This window comes from Manis pentadactyla, chromosome 16, assembly GCF_030020395.1.
Source record: "Manis pentadactyla isolate mManPen7 chromosome 16, mManPen7.hap1, whole genome shotgun sequence".
NCBI classification, from domain to species: Eukaryota; Metazoa; Chordata; class Mammalia; order Pholidota; family Manidae; genus Manis; species Manis pentadactyla.
Genome location: NC_080034.1, coordinates 33,902,112 through 33,922,537, shown reverse-complemented (window position 1 = coordinate 33,922,537; position 20,426 = coordinate 33,902,112). Strand labels below are relative to the sequence as shown.

Genomic DNA, 20,426 nt, shown 5'->3' with positions numbered 1-20,426 from the left:
GTGTCCCGCCCTGCCCCTTTAAGACTTCCAAAAAGCACCCGCCAAAACAAAACGACGACCACAAAAAAAAAAATTTTTAATTAAAAAAGAAATTTTTTTAATTAAAGAAAAAAAAAAGGTAGCCGCTCGTTTTTCTTTATTCTCCGGCACCAGTCTCAGGCATCTGCTCACCGGTCTTGCTGCCCTGTTTCCCTAGTATTGGGGTCCCTATCCCTTTAAGACTTCCAAAAAGCGCTCGCCAAAACAAAACAGCAAAAAAAAATGGTCGCTCGCTTTTCTGGTATCCTCTGGTGCCAGGCCACCGGTGCCCGCTCACTGTTCTTGCTGCCCTGTTTCCCTAGTATTGGGGTCCCTATCCCTTTAAGACTTCCAAAAAGCGCTCGTGAAAACAAAACAGCAAAAAAAAAAAAAAAATTGGTCGCTCACTTTTCTTATGTCCTCCGGCGCCTGGCCTCCGGTGCCTGCTCACTGTTCTTGCTGCCCTGTTTTCCTAGTATCCAGGGCCCTGCGCTCTGGCCCGGATGGCTGGGGCTGGGTGTTCAGCAGTCCTGGGCTCCGTCTCCCTCCCGCTCTGCCTATTCTTCTCCCGCCGGGAGTTGGGGGAATGGGCACTCGGCTCCCGCTGGCCGGGGCTTGTATCTTACCCCCTTCATGAGGCGCTGGGTTCTCGCAGGTGTGGATGTGGTCTAGATATTGTCCTGTGTCCTCTGGTCTTTATTCTAGGAAGGGTTGTCTTTGTTATATTTTCATAGATATATGTGGTTTTGGGAGGAGATTTCCACTGCTCTACTCACGCCGCCATCTTCCCTTTAATTTCTATTTCATTTATTATCTCGTCTACCTCATCTAATCTACTTTTAAATCCCCCATTGTATGTTTCATTTCAAATACTGTATTTTTCATAATTTCTATCTTTTTGTTGAAGTCCTCCCTGAGATCTTGATTATTTTTATGTAGCATCATAAGCATGTTTATGACTTTTATTTGGAAATCTTTATTAAGAAGCCTGGTGATTTCAGTTTCACTAATCCCTCTTTCTAGCGTTTTTTTCTTGTAAATTTGTTTAGATCAAATTCCTTTGCCGCTTCACTTTTTTAGTGTTTATTTTGGAATTAAAACATTTGTGTAGGCTGCATCCTCTAGTGCACAGATGCTCAGTTGCCTGTGTGGGAGTCCCGGTTGTTGGCAAGCAGTAGGTGTGGTGCCTTTCTGCCTTGTTTGTAGTGAGCTTATGCATGGTCAGCTGTTGCACAAGGAGGGAGAATACTCTGTGGAGCTCCCAAGCACCTGCAGTAGTGGTGGGTTTCACAGGTGAGTGGAACTGGTGCCTGCCAGGAAGAAAGCTCTTTTCTGCCTTCTCAGCTGTGCTGCCTGCCTCCACTGCCAGGGCCAGTGGACTGAGCATGCATGGAGGAATCTCTGTGCTATGCCCCTGTAGGTTCCACAGTGGGGGCCACCCCCCAGCTTGCCTGACATAATGGCGGGGGCAGCAGGTTTGCAAACCAGTGCCTGCCGGGAAGAAGGAGCGGCAGGCTGCGTATAGAAGTCTGGGGACCCAGGACTGCATTGCCAGCCAGGGAGATGGAGCATCTGAAGTTCCTGGAGTTCCCAACATGCTGGAATGAGTGTGCCAGGATAATTTTGCCCACCTGCCCTTTCTCCTGAGCAGCAAGCTCTTGTAATCTTTACCCCTTAGTGCCCCTCTTGCTGCTTGGAAGTCTTTCAAACTGCCTGCCTTTCTTTTGTCCCAAGGGTGCTGTTGTGTGTACCTGTTCTCCACAAGTGGCTAGAATCTCAGTCTCTCATAGTATTCTGCCCATCTTTGCTTTCCAACCCCACTAATCTCCAGAGCACCATGTAATATGGGTCATGCTCCTGGAGCAGAACTGCAGGGCTGAGTGTTCAGTAGTCTTGGGCTTCTACTCCCTTCTTGCCCCATTACACTTCCTCCTGCCTGTGGGCTTGGGTATGGAGATGGCTTGGGTCCCTCCAGATCACAGCTTTGCTACTTTACCCTTTTCTGTGAGGTCTTCTCTTTTTCCCAGATGTAGACAGTCTGTTCTGTAGTCTTTGGGTTGCTCTTTCAGGATTAGTTGTATTTGCTCTAATTTTGTGTTTTATTTGATTTGGGGAGGAGGTTTCTGCCTCACTTCTCACACCATCATCTTCTCCACCACCACCATATTTACCTTTGTTAACATAGATATTTGTTTTGCAGTCTCAAATGCTGTCAAGAAATCGTGAACCTAACTCACCTGTCCTCCAACCTTAAATGTACAAATGGGAGTGTTTGTGCATGCACACACACACAACAAACACAACACACCACTCATACACACACACCATTCACACCACTTTTTCTATTTCTGCCTTTAAACCTTTAAGTACATTGACTTCCATATCTATAGTCCTATAGATGGATAGGTTTCATAATACCTGAAAAATTAAATAAAATAATCATCCTGAAATTGCTCTGAATAAGTATTATTACTATTGTAGTAGTTTCAACTACTACAATCTTATAACCTAATTATATAGGAAGCCATAGTTTTATTTTAATTAAATGAAATTTGCTCTAAAGTAGGGAAATAAATTAAGTAAATCTGAGGATTCTAACAAAACAAGAACAACTTAAAACTGGAAGATTTTGAGACAGGTACAAGATTAAAATAATATTTAAGATAAAGCTCAGAAAATATTATGTGTAAAATATACTTGCATAAAATATAATTCTATATATTTGCACATAAAGTATATTTATGTAACATCTGAGAAAGTTTATTTTTGTTTAAATATAATTAATTGTAGTATTAAGGGTTCAAGGAACAGGCCAAGTCAGAAATAATAAGACCAGAGAGGCATAAAATGGGAGGGTGAGAAAATGAATGGCAAAAGGGAACTTGACAAGGCAAGGAGGAAAGGCAAGTGTTATCAATAGATGGCCACAAACATTGAGAAAGGCTCTGAAAAAAGGCAGAGAGAATTGACACTGATACCAAAGAAATAGAAGTCTCGGTAAGATGAGTAGAAAAGCCCTACGTGGCTGACTTAGGGCAGGCCCTCGAAAGGCAGCCAGTCTGATGGAGCAAAGGGGCTACAGTTCCAGCTCCCACTCTCTTTAGTTGTTTGTTCTTAGTTTCCAACAAAGAGCGAAGGGTTTATAAAATCCAGAAAGGGATTTCCACAGCCAGGTAGAGAGAGCATGGGCTCTTCAATTCATTGCCTCCATCACCTCTTAAGACCACCTGGTGTCAACTATTGAAAATTAGTCCTTTCTTTATGGTCTAACTGGTGCTTTGGTCTGTTCTGAGGTGGTTCCTCCCTGGTCCAAATCTCTCATGCAGGCTGCTCTAGCTTCTGGAAGGCAGACCACTCCACTGTCCAAGGTAGGCTACAGGCCATGTCCCCAGAGCACCCCACACCCACTCTGTAGGCCTTAGCTTTCTCTTCAAGACACATTAGGATGTTCACACCAACCTTGCTGGAAAAAAACAAAAATACACCTCATCTGCAGGAGAACATCCTGACCATGGTGTTTAACCCTCCTAATGATCCTGCTCTTACACCCCCATTTTACAGATGAACAAATGGAGACCGGAGAGAATAGGGTCATAACCTACAAGAACACAGAGTTTTCCACCCTGCTGAGCCTCCTAGATAAGCTTTACAGGTCATGCTGTAAAACTCCCAAGTGTCCACCATACCATGATGCTTGCTTTTCCTTATCACACTGACAAGGATTTCATTTTGTCCATATATTCATGTACTGCCACCCAGGGGTGACTATTTTGATGAAAATGATTCCTTAGCTATTCCCTTGCAACTATGTCCTTGATCTTCATTGTCACCCTGTCAAATACTGCAAACATGATAGTACAGTGGCAATGTACACCACTGTTGGATTTGGAGAAGAAGGGTATTAAGCCTGTCTCTGGTGGTAACTATTTGTATTATATGTATTATGTTATTTGGAGTTAATAATTCTGGGTCCTCAGCTTCCCCAAATAGAAAGTAAACTAAATTCAGCAGTTAAATTGTTTCAAGTTAACAAATATTTGTTGTGTTGAGTTCCTTTTCTGCAAAGCCTCAAGATCTGTGCTGTCAAGAATACAGAAATGAATAGGACAAGTCCTCTTTCTAGACACCCTGAGTCTAATTGGGGTGATATAATCTACACACAGATTATGATGCAGGCCACAGTAGATATACAGATGGATGTATGCTGTGGTTTTTGATTGACAAATTGAAGACTTTTGGAAAGTGGTGGAATGTGTGAAGCCGTTTTCAAGAAACTTTCTCAAATGAGTAGTTTAAAAACTCCTTCATTTAACATAATTACAAGTACAATGTGCCATTTTGTGTAATATTAGAAAAAATGCTATAAAGAATGCTGTTGAGATTATTTCAATTCACTCTATATTTATCAAGAGTATTATAGCCATGTTAAATTTTCTGAATTTAAAATTTGCACTAAGTTTTTAGGGGTAAAGAATCATGACACCTGCAAATGGTTCAGCAATAATAATAATAATAATAATAATAGGTACCATGTAGAGAGAAATAGTGATAAAGCAAAATGTTATCTAGTGAATCCAGGTAAAGGGCAGATGAGAGTCCACTGTATCAGTCTTGCAGCTTTTCTGAAAGTTTGAAAAGTTTCCAAATACAATTTAAAGAATGCATCATTTGTGTAGGGAAAAAACATACCTTCCAAACATCCAATTTAGCGCTTCTGGTAGAAGGAGATGCAAAACAATGGAAAATGGATTTGTATTGGCAAGTATATGCCAGACCAGGTACCTGGTGTTCCTATAAGCTGGTCCCAAACCCAGAGCTCACATGCGTCTTGGGTTCCCTCTTGGTTTCTTGTTTTTAATGCCTCTTAGTTTCTCCCACTTCAGACTGCAAATGAAGGTTGTGTTGGAACAGGGCCAAGAGAGTGGGGCACTCTAAATAAGCCAAGAGCTGGGAAAGACAGTTGGAAATAATTGGGCAAAATTATTTTAAAAGGGTTTTCTCATACATTCCAGTGTAAATGCTGTGGAAATTTAATGCTAGTGGGCATAATTTTAAAAAAAATTGTCCAGAGAAACAAAAATACAGATGGATAGACTAGACTAATGGTAGTAATTTCTTCTGCCGCTCAAAAGGCACTTTGGTTTAAACTTTTAAAAATTGGTAATAAATACTAGTAAATTAGATTTGCCGTAACAACTGGTAAGTTAGAGTTCTGATGTTATTGTTTCTTAATAATAGGAGTTAGAGTCTGAGAGGGTTAAACTTCTGGAGGATGTGACTTTCAATAAGCGGAAGATGAAAGAACTTGAAGATAACCTCCTCTACAAATTAAGTGCCACAAAAGGTACTGTGGGATTAAGAAGTGATCAAATAGTGGATTCTGTGTAAGGATTTCTTGCCTTTTTTCAATGCCCTCATGATTATAGATGTTAGGAAATAGGTTATCAATGCAAAATCATTGTGAGGTAATTTCCATGTAGTCATCAAAGAGGAGCTGCATAGAATCTGATTTTTGAATTAGCGAACAAAGTCTGAGCTTTTGAGAATAGCAGTTTTCTTGATACAATTGCTCTCTCCTGAGAAAAAGAAGGGCTCCCATTAGAGCTAGGTAACTCAGAATAGGCTAATTTGCTTGCCCAAAGGAAACCAATGTGCTCAATCTATTTTTTTTTTAGATTGACTCTTTCATTTGGTGTTAAATGCAATTACCACAATGTGTTAATGACGTGTATTATCTATGTCAGAGGCACTGGAGCCCCCAAGGCCCAGCTCACTCTCGACTTGACCTCCCATTTATAGGTCAGGGATAGGTCCTCCTCGGGGTAGTCAGATTGTCCTACCACACTCTGATTTGGGGATGTACTTTGTCTGAATATATAAAACTTTTAACCAAAGAAAATAAAATCAACAAACACTCTATTGTTTTGTAGCAGGCAAATTACAACCTATTAATTCTACTGTTTATTAGCACTTTATGAATATTTCCCAACAGCATTTTAATCCATGGATTAAAACAAGATTTTAGCATTATGCGTTAGTGTCACAACAATCTCTAGCACTACCTTTAAAGACCTCAGTCATCTGCCTTAACGGCACTCTTTTGTGCTGGGGAAATTCTGTCTCTTGGTGGCTTCTCCTGGCCTTTTGGATACCTTTGGGCATTCTAACTATTAGCACAGAGAGCTGGGTGCTCCTCCCTTGATCTGGCCAAGAGTGTGCTGGATCAAGATCTCTTGCAATTGGGCAAGAGGTTAATTGCAATTTCAACTTCTAGAGTAGACCCAGCATGCCAATCACAGTAACTCAGCACCTTCCTGTGGCACTTACCTGCCCTCCAGAATTCTAGGTGCCAGAGCACTGCTATTTGCAGATATTGTGACCATTAGCTCAACATGTCTGATGTGCCTTTCTCTATCTTAAAATTGAGTGTCTTGTCATAGGTATGTTTTTTCTATTAAAAACAATAATGAAGGGTAAAACTAAAAATAAAACTAGGATTTTTCTCCCTGGTGAGACACTTGCATATCCCCTAATTTACTCCTGTTGGAGATACAGAGGGACCAGTGTTCTCAGTGGCAAAGCCTGTTCTACTAACACAGGAAGAGTAGAGTACACCGTTCATCTGCAAATTGGTGGGTAGCATTTGGATCAGCTCACGCTGTGAGACAAGCTAGATGGATGAGTTTGTGACACTAGGAGGGGAACCATCCAGATGATAGTGAAAGCCACGTCCTAGAAGGAACAGCAGAAACCACTGGGCCTGGGTGGAGGTATGATTTCATCTTCAGACATTTGAAGACCAGTCAGTGGGCTGCCTTGAAAATAACCTTTTGCAGATTTTCAGGCAGAATGGGGGTAACCCCTCAGCAGAAATGTTGGAAGGATTCAAGCAGGAGTTGATAATTAGACTAGAAGCCTTTCTGTGTCTTAAGACTGTGCCCTTTAACCCTGTGGGCTTTGAAGAAGCAGCGTTGAAAGTTAACGGGATGATTTCAGAAATGATGCATCTCGCCTTGTGGCTTCCCCATCTTGTTCTACAGTTTTCCTGTTTGGATTCTAGGTTCCTTGGTAGATGATGAGTCTCTCATTGGTGTCCTCCAAACCACCAAACAGACAGCTGCTGAAGTAAGTGAAAAGCTCCGCGTGGCAGCAGAAACAGAGATCAAGATTAACATGGCTCAGGAGGAGTTCCGGCCTGCGGCCACCCGTGGAAGCATCCTCTACTTTCTCATCACAGAGATGAGCATGGTCAACGTCATGTACCAGACCTCGCTGGCCCAGTTCTTGAAGTTATTTGACCAGTCCATGGCCAGGTGGAGCTTTGCTACCTTCCCCCCAGCGTATTACCTTAAAATTCTTGTTTGTATTCCTATGGTCTTAGAAATTGCCTTTTACTTTGATTTTTAAAATGTATTACAGATCTGAGAAGTCTCCACTACCTCAAAAGAGAATCACAAATATCATTGAGTATCTGACATATGAAGTTTTTACATACTCTGTCAGAGGCCTGTATGAAAACCACAAATTCCTCTTTGTACTCCTCATGACCTTAAAGATTGATCTTCAGAGAGGAACAGTGACGCACAGAGAGTTCCAGGCTCTCATTAAAGGTGAGGGGTTTGGAATATGGATGTGATTTGGAAAGGATATTGCCTTTGATATGCTCTGATGCACTGTAGACACATGTTTATAATAGAGTAGAGAAATTATGTTCTAGTGAATTTGTTTATACCTCTGTTTTTCTGATTTGCATTCATTTTACTCTGGCAGGAAGACTTATTTCAGGTCTGTGTTAACTCTGTGATTTTTAGTTACATACTAAAATGAAGTTTGATCTTTGTTGCTCAGGATTAGGAGACCTGAATGGCAAAGGGGGGTGAAGTGGAGCTGGTGATGAGTTTTCTATTGCAAGAGAGCAATTCCTTGAGCAAAGAAGTATAAGGACTTTTACGACTGTAAAGAAGAAACACTTATATTTCATATTTGAAGTTTACCCTTTTCATTTATCTCTATGTTAAAAAATGTAATGATGAAAACAAAAGAGTGGTATTTTTATTCAATTTAGTTAAATGAGTATTTATTGAGTACATACTATGCAAACCTACCTACCTTGCTAGTGTTTGGGATACAAGTATAAACCCAAAGCTTGCTTTGAAAGAAATAACAGTCTGTGATATTGTTATTACAGAATATATATATTTAGTCTTTGTCTCCACTTCTGGTTCTTAGCTCCTCAAACCCTTGGAATTTTCTAAATGTGGAGATTGCTAAAAGTGTCTCCTATGATGTTAAAGTGACTCCTGGGAATCAACTAAAGGTGGAGGCTGGTAGCTGTGGGAACCAACCCTATGAGTGGAGGGTTAGAAATTGTAGTCTCACCTCCTGACCTCTGGGGAGGGGAGAGGAGCTATAGGTTGAATCAGTGGCCAGTGGCCATCTTGCCTATATAAATAAAGCCTCCATAAAAACCCAAAAGGTATGTGTTCAGAGACCTTCCAGGTTGATGCTCACACATGGAGATGGGGAGAGTAGCATCCTCAGAAAGCATGGAAACTCCATGCCCTTTCCACATACTTCCTACAATGCATCTCTTCATGTGGGTATTGATTGGTATCCTTTATTTTGTCCTGGTAAATGTAAGTGTTTCCCTGAGTTCTGTAAGCTGTGCTATCAAATTAATGGAACCTAAGGGGGAGATCTTTGGAACCCCAATCTGTAGCTGGTTGGTCAGAGCCACAGGTGACAACCTGGAGCTTTTGACTGGCATCTGAAGTGGGGGTATGGGGGGTCGTGTGGGACTGAGCCCTTTATCTGCAGAGCCTGATGCTGTCTCCATGTAGATAGTGTCAGAGTTGAGTTGAATTCTTGCACACCTTACTGGAACCCCCTGTCAACACACACACTTTGGAATTGATCTCAGAACACCTAGTTTACCGTCTCATAATGGGGATAAAGATAATTTTTAAAATAACTGCAAAACAAGCCAGAATAACAACCTACATGTTAAAAGAGAGTAAAAACAACATGTTACCTACATCTAAAAGGAGGGAGATACCAGGTGTGGTTGATGAGATCAATAAAAGCTCCTTGGAAAATACACTTTTGCAGTTGAAGTCATGAAGATTTCATATTATATGATATGTGGGGAATATATTCCAGTCTTTTTCTTATGTTTTTTGCTTTTTAAATGTAGTTTAATAAATCATTTTCTGGCTGCTCCTCTGTCCCAAAGGAAGAAAGTAGCATTTGAAATGGACTCTGAAGGACAGGTAGAAATGAAGAAAACACTCCATGCTGAAATGGAACAGCATGAGGAGTGAGGGGAGTATATAAATAGGTGAGCTTTAATTTCTAGAGGAAGGATTTTCTTGATCTGATAAGAAACAAGGAGTTGAGTAAGGTGGTAATGTGGTCCTTTGGGAACCTTTTATTGTCCTTTAGGGAGATTAGTCTGGCAGACAGGTATGGGATTAGAGAAGAGAGGTTCAATGGAGTCTGTTATAACTTTCCCAACCACAAGCAATGCATTCCCATCCTAGGACAAAGGAGGAACATGCAGTGAGAATATGCATGAGGAAACACGTGTGAGAGATCATGGAGGTAACAATGGTGATGGACTGGATGTCAGAGCAAACAGAGGGGTCAGAAATGAGTCTGGGGTTCCTGGTTTGTACAAAGATGTCTGGTCTGGTTGGTTGAAAGAGGATCTAGTTTGATAAGTGTCAGAGTTGGAGAATAATGAATGTGGCTTAATACAACAAAGGTATAATTCTCACTCTGTCTCCAGCATGCTTGCCATGGTCACCCAAGAATCCAGATGACTATGGAGAGGAATAGGGCATGGCAAATTGTGTGCTGGCTCTTAACAGTTACCCCACAAGTGACACATGCCACTTATGCTTGTATTTCATTAACCAAAGCAAGACACGTGGTCAAATCTATCTTCAAAGATAGTAGGGAAATGCAGTTCTCCCATGTGCTTACTAGAAGGGGAAACTGGATATTTTTGAACAGCTCTGGTGGCTACACAGACATGTTGAATTTGAGATATTCAGCAGTGAGAAAGGATAGACCAAACAATTTAGAAGAAGTCAGACACCTGCAAAGATAGGGCATTGAAATAGCAACTAAGGCCATAGGAATGAAAGAGAACATCTAAGAAAAAAATGTATTTTTCAGATTCATACTGCAATGTGTAGGACATGATACACTTTTATCCTCCACATCCTATTTATAATAAACATGTAGTAACTGTAACTTCTTATCACTTTACCCTTCTTTCTCTACTTCAGGTAATTTCTTCCTCAGATCCAGGTGAGGCACGGTTGCAGAAGAGTTTGCAAGAACTTTGCACCATCTCTGAAATGTCTTCTTTGACTTTTTGTTTCTTGTAGTTCAAAGGAAATCAGAATATGTAATCAGGTTCCTACTTTTTCTCAGATCTGATCCACCTGGAAAAGGTGTCTTAAATGACCTGTAGGGGTAAGGCAGCATGCATTGAACTAGGAACCAGGGAAATGAACTGGGCTCTGCCACTGACTAGCACTGTGACCCCAGAGAGACATCCTATGGCCCCTCCATGTACAAGAGGCTGTCAGGGCTCAGAGGGGAATGAGAAGTACAACCTGGGACAGGCAGGTCAGGCTCTACACTGGAGGGTCCCAGATGTAAGGAGTTTGTGGTTTCTGTGATGTTTAAATAAAATGAGCCAGAAGTTACCAAATCTAGAAAGTTACTTTGACTCATTTCAGTCACCTTGAAACTCTTACTTGGACTTGAGGCCACATCCTCAGTCTTTGAGACACTGGACAGTGGGGAGGGAGGAACTGGAGCCTGTGGGAATCCAGGCAGCCGTGGGAGCAAAATGGGCCTCACAACTTAGGGAAGCCTAGCTGTGGAATATGAGTGGGATGGGGAGAATACTTCTGGTTCTTTCCTTATCAGTGATCTGTCTTTTCTTCCTGAATCCCACTGCCAGTGCAGCCCCAGGAGGGAAGGAGACAGATACGACATAGAAAGAAGTATGTCCCCTTGCTCCACAGTGCATCATGCGAAGGACAAGAGAGTCAGAGGTAGAAGCAGGTCAGACACAAAGATCCTTGTCTCTTCCCTGTCTCCTGTGGCAGAACCACAGATGAGTAGATGCTCAAGAAACATCCAGATAGGAGCTGCCCCTGCATTCTGCCCACTGCCACATCCATCATGGAGGCTCCTTGCACTGTAGCACATTAAAAATTAATGATTATATAGCTCTTACTATGGGACAAGACTGTTCTAAGCTTTCTACATCTGGTGGCTGGCTGGATAAGCTTGAGGTTTGGCAAGGAGAGGAGGGTGGACAGCTGAACCCTGGGGTTCAAACCAAGAAGCTGCAGGGCAGAGGAAGTTTGTAGCTGGAGACAAGGGACCAGTGTCTGGGTAGCAGACCCAATGCCCCTTTAGGTCAGACATGAATTGTAGCTCAGAGGCTGCCGTACTGGGATCCCAGTCCACAACTGGGACAAGAGACTGCGAATCCAAGGCGTCCTCTCCATCAAGACACAGTCGCACCCACCTTGCCTTGCCCCACCCAGTAACCCAGCCAAACCAGAGCTGTTACCTGAAAGAGACTGACTCTTTGAAAGTGTGTAAATGACCTGTAGGGGTAAGGCAGCATGCATTGAACTAGGAACCAGGGAATCGACCTGTCATACAATCCCAAATTAATCTTCCTAAAGCACTGCTCTATTCACGCTACTTTCCTACTTTCCTGCTCATAAAATATTCGATGGCTCCCTATTGCCAACTAAATAGAATCCAAACTCCTCTCACTGGCTCTCCTGGCCCTGTACAATCTAGATCCCCCTGCCTCTCCAGTTTTATGAAATGGGGTCACAGATGTGCTCTTCTTCATCTTCATTCACAACTCAGATGTGCAGCCTTCCCAATTTTTCGGTGACAAATCTAATTCTCCTCACAAATTCCTCCTCCATTGTGCTGCTGTGGTTCAGCAGTAAAAGAGTTTTTTTTAAAAAAAAAACAAACAAAACTGGCTTATTGTACAGTTTGTATTAGTTTTGAACTGGCCTACATTTTGACCAAATTATATTTTAAAAGATGATCTATGACTTTGTTTTTAATGTTTTTTACAAAGTTAACAAATATGACCCTCAGATCATTGATATGTTTATCATTTTGAATTCAGTACTTAAGGAGCAAAGAAGAAAGACTTATATATCAGAGTAGACATGTTTGATTTCCCAAGAGTGACTGTCCCTTTCTGTCAATTCCTACTTGTTTTCTGAAATATTTGGAAGGTGACTTTGACTTTCTTTTTCAATGAAGAATGTCAGAACACTTGGAAAAATGAAATACATACCAGGGGAAATCCTTGTCTATATAGTAAGTGATACACCTGTTTCCCCCTGCCTGGTTATTTTAGAAAGATATCATCTTTCTTTTGTCATCAACCATAGACAAAGACACCTGAGGGGGTCTGCTCTTGCCTTCCAGGTTGGATTGGACCTCAGTCTTCCAAAACAGAGAGAGAAAATTAATGATTACATAGCTCTTACTATGGGACAAGACTGTTTTAAGTTTTGTACATAAATTTATTTATTTAATCTTCACAGCAATCCGTTAGATTCTGTTAGTACACCCATTTGACAGAAGAGGAAACAGAGAAATTGAGTCCTTTGCCCAGTTATGTAGATAGTAAGTAGCAGAGCCAGGATATTTTGGGGAATAGGATGGGCTGTGATTGCTATGGGTTAGTTTAGGTACCTGATATGTTCAGAAACACTGATGTAGCTTAAACATCCTCTCCTGATGTCTTTGAGGCTTATGGTCCCGTGAAAACATTTTTTCAGAAACAAGCATGAAGAGAAGGGATGAGTTGGTCTCTGTGTTAGAGAAGCAAGTCCTGTAAGGCTGCAGGTGACTCTCTAGTGGCTGCTTCTCCCACAGTAAACTCAGTATTAGAAAAGAAAAGGTGCTACAGTAAAGCTTCCCTTGCTCTCTGGGTCACAGCAGGGTGGGCTGTTGAGAGGGAGGATGACACTTTCTAATGGTGTATGGCCCTTGGAGCAGCTGAGCCCCCTGGTTGAGCAAAGGGATTTATGTGAAAGAAGTACTTCAGTTCATTCACCTTCTCAAGAAGATGCTAGAAGGGAGGAGCAGACACCTGGAGTCCTTCTACCCTGCTCTCTTTTTTTTTGCCCAAGGGTTGATAGGTGAAGTGGAGGAATTTGATGAGTTCTTCAGGAGGATTATATGATTTTAAAATTCAGGCACCACTCTTCTACATCCATCTCAGAAGTAGAAGCAGGTCAGATATAGACCTGGGATTATTATGATAAAACATTACTACAGATAAGCACTAGAGGAATTTTGAAATTGTAAATATAGTCGTGTGTCTTGGTGGATGATTGTCACACTGGGTATGCTCATATGACCTGTGATTTGCTTCACAATATGATCCAATGCTGTAACTCACTTTTTCCACCGGTCTTCATGAGTATAGAGGCCTTCTTCGCTGTTGCTCTGGGAGGAGGGTGTTCCCCACTTCAGGTAAGTTCACTAGGAATTCACTGAGACCAAATACCAACCACAGAATGTTAGGGCTTAAAAGGGGCTCATACCCAGCTTTATCCTCAGGGCAGTCACCAGCTATGTACACGCAGCAAGCCCTTTCCTGTCTCCATCACTCATCTGGCTCCAGCCACAGGCAGCCTGGGTGCTGCCTCCACTCCTGTTTTGACTTGTGGCTCTCTAGTCTCCTGCTTAGCACAGGGCTCTCTTCTCCCTTCCTAGCACTAGGGCTCCATGGTGCTCTTCCAGCCTCCTGACACCACGAGTGACTCTGTAGGCTGGTCTTTACGGTGACTGGAGGATGCCTGGCCAGTTACATCCAGGCGCCAGTATGATTCCTCTTCCCCCTTCCCCCAGGATAGTACTGTGACTGACAGTGTGCTCTGGGTGGCTCTGTCAGCTGGTAAACAGTTTTCTGCCAAGGTGTATGTAAGCAGGCAATATTAGAATCAGGGGAGGTGAGAATCCTGGCCATAAAATTTCCATTTTCCCTACATTTGATTTTCTCTGCTTTATCTTAAGTGCCTGGAATATGCCGGATACATAGAGGGTTCTCAGTAAATATTTGTTGAATAAGTGAATGAATGAATGACCTGAACATGAGTTACCTCTCAGATACCCACAGATATATTTTATCCCTCCCTCCCTCCATCTTTTACTTCCTTTCTCCATCCATCCATCTATCCATCTTTTTGACCTGGTGAAAAATAGCATTGGATTGCAGACTTCTGGAGGAATGAGGACTAAGAAGTGATGTTTAAAATCACAAATGAAAAGCTCAACCTATTCATTGATATTATAATTGTAAATTTCCTTAACTGTATTGTTTAAAAAAACAATAAACAGGCCAAGAACCACCTGAGAAAAATTCTTTGCAGAGAAAAATGATGCAGAGTTTCCATATATATTTTATAGGATGGTAAATCAGTAAATAAAACACTCAGACTTGTAAGTGTACCAAAAAAAGAGAAACACATTTTTTTCTGTAATGTGATTATTTTTCCAGTTTTCCATTTTTTTTTCTATACTATGTAATACTATTATCTTTTATTATTTGGAAAATAAATGTTTAAAAATGAAGCAGCAGCTGAGCTGACTGGTGCCGATGCCTTTCCCCAGGGGGAGCAGCCCTGGACCTGAAAGCCTGCCCTCCCAAGCCGTTCCGCTGGATCCTCGATATGACCTGGCTGAATCTTGTGGAGCTGAGTAAACTTCCACAATTTGCAGAAATCATGAACCAGGTATTAAAGGGCTGGACACAAGAACGGATCTGTAAACCCAAACACACCCAGGCCATTTTAACTGGGGCCTCCTGGTGACTGTTTTTTCCCCAAAGAAGTTAAACCCGTAGTGTAGCTTTAAGGAGCTGTGGCTCTCTGGGGGAGATTTTGAATGGAGGGATGTCAAAAGGAAGCTTTTCATAGGTGCAGATAACTACCTTTTCCTCCTGGGTCATATATGAGCCTGCTTGAATTGCTGTCAGAACCAGGACCAATGTGTGGACCTTTTGTAGACTATTGATGTTTTTGCATTTTTGCTTCTGCCTATGATTAAGTGATTTGTGAATATTTGAATTCCAGGCTCATTAAGAGGTTGCAGTCCTTTTTAAAAAATCATTTTAATGATGAAAATGTAAATGTGGTCAAAATGGTGAAACAGGTCCTGACTTACCTGTTGTTTTCTTATTTGAAAATATCAACTGGTTCATGTGGATTAGTTGTAGATTCAACTCTCACTGGAAAGCAATTACACACCTCAGAATAAAGATAGCTGTTTATTACTGGGATCTGTTGGTCACACCGGGCTGTCACTGAGAGAGGGGGTTGCAATTTCCCAGTGCCAATGGCACGTAATCATCTTCTTTGCAGTTGCTGGTGATGGACAAATGGAATGATAGGTAGACTACAAGTTGGCAGAGGCCTCATGCTGTCCTCTCGGGAGTCCCTCCTCTCCACACATACCCACTCCCCGCCCAGTGTACACAGTCTGTTCAGTGGTAATTCTGGAACATTATGTAGACTCTGCCTATTCCCATGGGTGGGTCAGAGCCAACTGGACAAAGTCCCTGGACTCCATCTGTGGTGAAGAGCAAGCTTTTACTGTCGTATAACCACAGATGGGTCCCCCGAGCCCCAACAAATACTTTGAAAAAAAAAGTGATCTGAGTCCGTTCGGAGACTGGGCCAGGGAGACCCTTAAGCATCGCTGGAGAGTCACTACAACCCTGTGCTCTCTGCTGACGGTTATCCTGATACAGGGATATGCATTGTTTGCCTCTGTCAATTAGAGCTTAAGTGCCCATGTTGTAGAATCTGGTAGCTACTATGATTACTATGGGATAAGTGCTTTGCAACAACAATAACTCTGCAAGGGAAATGTTATCAACCTGGCTTTATAGATGTGAAAACTGAGATTCAGAAAGGTTAAGTACCTGCCCAAGGCCACATAGCCATTAAATAGTAATTGGCCCCAAGCTCTTACTCTGACATCAGGAGTTATTTCTCTCCAAGTCTTTTTATCCCTCTGGATGGGCCAGAAGTGAGGGGACGAGTTGTCAGGAAAGTTGCAAAAGTTCACTGGGGACCTGCCCTTAGGCAGCCATCAGTTTGGCTTGTCTGTGGGAAGGAAGGGAGGAAATAGGAGGTCAGTCTCCCAACTGAGTGGTGTCAGAAACTGAAACAGAACTAGTCTCAAACAACAGCTGCCCTGCCTTGGTTTCCCCATGGTTTTACTAACAGGGAGGGCCAGGGAAAGGAGTGGGAAGAGGAGGTGGGCAGCCACGGGCTGGAAGTTATCCCCTTGCCCATCACAGATGCAGCTCTAATGGGGTAGAGTCAAAATTATAAGAAGGAATGCCAATAGGCTGGGAAAAAGCCCCCCTTTCTTGCACCTCCTTCCTCTCGTCACTAAGGTGGAGGGGCCCTGCAGGGGGCGCTGCAGGGGGCCGTGAGAAGGACCGGCGCCCCGGGGCGGGGCTGCCGCAGCACTCAGGCCCTGCGAGCTGTGCACCTGGCAGCTTTTTTGGGACGAGTCAACAGGGGAGAGCCACAGCATTCTTAAGGTCTCAAGGCAGAGGATCACTAGAAAAATTTAAGTTTTAATTTTGTCATCTATCACTATCTTAAGGAGAGGTCAACATTTAGAAGTTTGGTTATCAGAATGGTCTATGTTAGTGGTTCTCAACCAAGGGCAACTTTGTGCTGCTCCCCAGGGAGCATTTGACAATGCCCGGAGATGTTTTTGATTGTAATGAGAGCTGGAAGGAGTGCTGCTGGCGTCTAGCGAGCAAAGGCTGGGGTCGCTGATAAACTCCCTACCACGCACAGGAGAGCCCCGCAACTAAAAGTGATCAGCCCAAAATGCAGATGGCGCTGAGGCTGAGAAAGCCTGGTCTGTGTTTTTTCCTGCCCAGTCACTGAGTGAAATTGATACATGGTCCTTATTTCAGTGAATAATGTAGAAAAACAATGGAAAAACTGAAAGGGAATAGTAATATTCATATTATTTGAGCCACTGATTCTGAAGAACAATGCGTTATCTGCCTGTAAAGAGAGCTCCTCTGAGGCCGTTTAGAATCCTCTGCAGTATATTTGATGGCTCGCTGATTGGCTTGTTTATTTTAGATATCCCGTAATGAGAAGGGGTGGAAAAGCTGGTTTGATAAAGATGCTCCGGAGGAAGAGATTATTCCCGATGGATATAGTGATTCTCTGGACACCTGCCGCAAACTTTTACTTATCAGGTGAGAATAGGTATTATCAGACCTAGAAACATCTCTCATTATATTGTCAAATCACAGATTTTAGCTCAGTGAGTTTTCTTCACCATGTCCCAGTAGATAATACAAGAAATGTATGTGCTTCCAAATTGCAGTTTGGGATGGCCATTCGTTAGCTCCTTGACAAACAGTAGTGACAGTGGCAGGGTGTATTTTGGCAATGTATTAATGATAGTTGCTTTTAGAAAAACACATATGAAAAATATGCTTATAGTAGTAACATTTAATTTGTTCATCATTTATCTTTACCAAATGAGTGATTCATTTATTGTTGAGTTTACCTTTAAAAAAAAGTGGACCTCACAAAGTGACAAGGTAATTAGTTTATAAGATGATTTTCAATTTAATCTGAGAGAAAAAAAACAAGAATATTGCACTGTTGAAATGTTTAAGTGCTTTTTCACTATTAAAATGGGAAAGAGAAGTTTGAAAATGATATTAAGGAGAATATGTTCTCTTTTCTTTCTTTTTCCTTCTCACTTTTGATGTTTTCTCAATATCCAGTAGCTCAAAGAAAGTTTCTATATTGGCAGATCCGTGTGTGTGTGTGTGTGTGTGTGTGTGTGTGAGATTGGTGGTCAAGGCAAGAGGGTAGAGTTGGGAGATGAGACCACCAAAAGAATAACAAAAATATGTAGGATTATTTTGGGGTTATTCTTGTCTTCCCTAATGTCATACACCTGAGCTTGCATTTCTTAGAAAAAGTTTCCTGGATTTTGTCACTCTTTGAGAATGATCAGAGTGGTCAGCAACGGCAAGCTCATGATGTTCAGAATATGAAAGGGCTACTTGTTTTTTGGGGGAGGAATAGATGTGTTCTCTTTTCATCTATCATTTTGAAATGGAATCTATGTCAAATGAGTAGTGTAATCTAGTAATCTAGCAAATAACTGTACAGTTTGTGATCTAAAATATAAAATATCAAGTGACATTTATTTCATGTGTTCCTGTGTTTAGAACCTACTACAGTGTAGGCAGCACAGATGGTATTAAATAAATGCTTGTTCATCAACTAACTTTTGACATGTTTGACAAGTTAATTCTCCCCCAAATCCAGCAGAGTTTCAGAGTGCACCACAGTCTGGAGCCCACTGCATCCTGGAGCTGGCAGAGGACACCTCCCCTGCGTCCCTGCCGAGTCCCTGGCACCTACAGTGGAGCCTGACATGTAGTAGACACTTGATAAATGTTTGTCCAAGAGTGAATGTGCTTCTGAGTATTAGTTTGAATGAGGAATTGCTTACCTGAAGCTAATAGCCTCAGTTACCAGGGATAATCACTTGCTTAAAAAAAATAATTAAAGCTTCAGCGTAGTTGCTGCAGCCTCTGAAAATGAGACACTGGGTCAGCTGACTTCTAAGTTCCCTTCTAGCCTGGCCACAGACTGTTGTTACAGGCTCTGCTCTACTTCTTGCTGATGCCTAACAACAAAGCTACATGATTAAATTTGTGCTCACCCAGGTATAGAAAGCTTTGCCATCCCTCTTACACAGATCTGTGTGAAGGAGAATTAGCTTTTCTGTCCTTTGCCAATTATATATGTTCTTTGCATGCTTAGATTAGAATAAAAATGAGCACACTGTATTTTCTCCTGTGCCTCGTATTTACCCCTAGGTCTTGGTGCCCAGATCGTACTGTTTTTCAAGCAAGAAAGTATGTTGCACATTCTTTGGGGGACAAGTACACAGAACCAGTTATCTTAGACCTGGAGAAAACTTGGGAAGAAAGTGATACACGAACACCTCTCATTTGTTTCCTGTCCATGGGATCCGACCCCACGATTCAAATTGATGCATTGGCCAAGAAACTGAAGCTGGGTATGATCAGCAATCTGTGAAATTTAGCAAAATCTCCATATTTTCGCCTCAAATTTTGCCTTTCATTGCTTCATAACTTATTCTTAGAAACATATCTATAAAACTGAGGTAGATGAAATATTAAACTCCTTCCTCTTTTCTCCCTTCTCAGATCTCCTAGAGTGAGGGTGTGTTATAGATATCTTTGTGCAGAGAGGAATATTCATCCACCATATACTGTTGTTCTTTTTAAGTTATAAGCAGATGACCATACAACCTGGATAGCAGGCTAACAAGAATGAACATACAGGAGCAAATTCTACTGCCATGTCTATATAAAATTACAACAAAGTCTATTTTGTCACAAATTGAAAAAGTGTAACCGTTATTATAATACTGGGGATTCATTCATTCGTGCTTTTATTCAGTAACCATTTAGTATAGGCAGTGTGCTAGATTCAGGCAGTACAGAGATGAACACAGCATAGCTGGGAAAGAGACATGCAGACATCCAACTGAAAACAATGTGACAACTGCTATAACAGAGTTACCTAGACATGCCTCATTACAAAATCCAAAACTACTCAGACAGGGTAAAGCTTTACGTGAATGGTTTTCTGAGTAAGATCTAAAAATAGACACAATTTTACCACGTGGGATGGTGTGAGAAAGAAGGAAAGTTATTCCAGGGGCAGGAGGCAGGGCAAGGAGCTATAAACATGTAAGTTGTGAGACCTGGGACTGAGTCAGCAGGACTAAAGGACAGAGACCTGATGATGCAGAGCACATCCCGAGAGGTCTGAGACCTCCTCTTATAGGAGCGCTGTTTATCTGCTCTTCATACTTTGAAAATCTGAATGTTGTTGGAATTGTCATTTGGGATCTTCCAGGCTCAGATCTCTATAATTATTCCTTGTATGTTCATTTGTTCATGTCTTTATAAAGATTATAACGGTGATTATGAATCACTATCCTATGAAATAAAACTTAGATTGAGTTTATTATATAGTTAACATAAACATGATACCAAATCAATTCAGTCATTTTCCAAATATTTGCCATGTCCCTCTGCACTCAGAAGTTACTGTAAACCATTAGCTCATGGTGCCCTGGTCCAATGTTCACTCCCTCTTTCCTCATCCTGACTTTGCCCTGTTCCTTGTCACCACCACACTGTTCTGTGTTCTATATGGATCCATGTTTGAATGGTCACTTTCTGACTGAACACTGATGCCCAATATACAAAGAGCTCCTGGGTTTCATTG

General features: G+C 41.8%; 1 protein-coding gene across 1 annotated transcript in view; it reads left to right on the top strand.

Annotated features, from left to right (window-relative positions):
* DNAH8 (dynein axonemal heavy chain 8) overlaps window positions 1-20,426 on the top strand; it is a 353,325-nt gene that overhangs the window by 259,044 nt on the left and 73,855 nt on the right. The window contains exons 77-82 of the mRNA XM_057494308.1: window positions 5,257-5,362; window positions 7,079-7,331; window positions 7,438-7,628; window positions 14,707-14,828; window positions 17,211-17,329; window positions 18,980-19,182. Coding sequence (XP_057350291.1) covers window positions 5,257-5,362; window positions 7,079-7,331; window positions 7,438-7,628; window positions 14,707-14,828; window positions 17,211-17,329; window positions 18,980-19,182 — 994 coding nt within the window. The remainder of the gene's footprint in view (window positions 1-5,256; window positions 5,363-7,078; window positions 7,332-7,437; window positions 7,629-14,706; window positions 14,829-17,210; window positions 17,330-18,979; window positions 19,183-20,426) is intronic.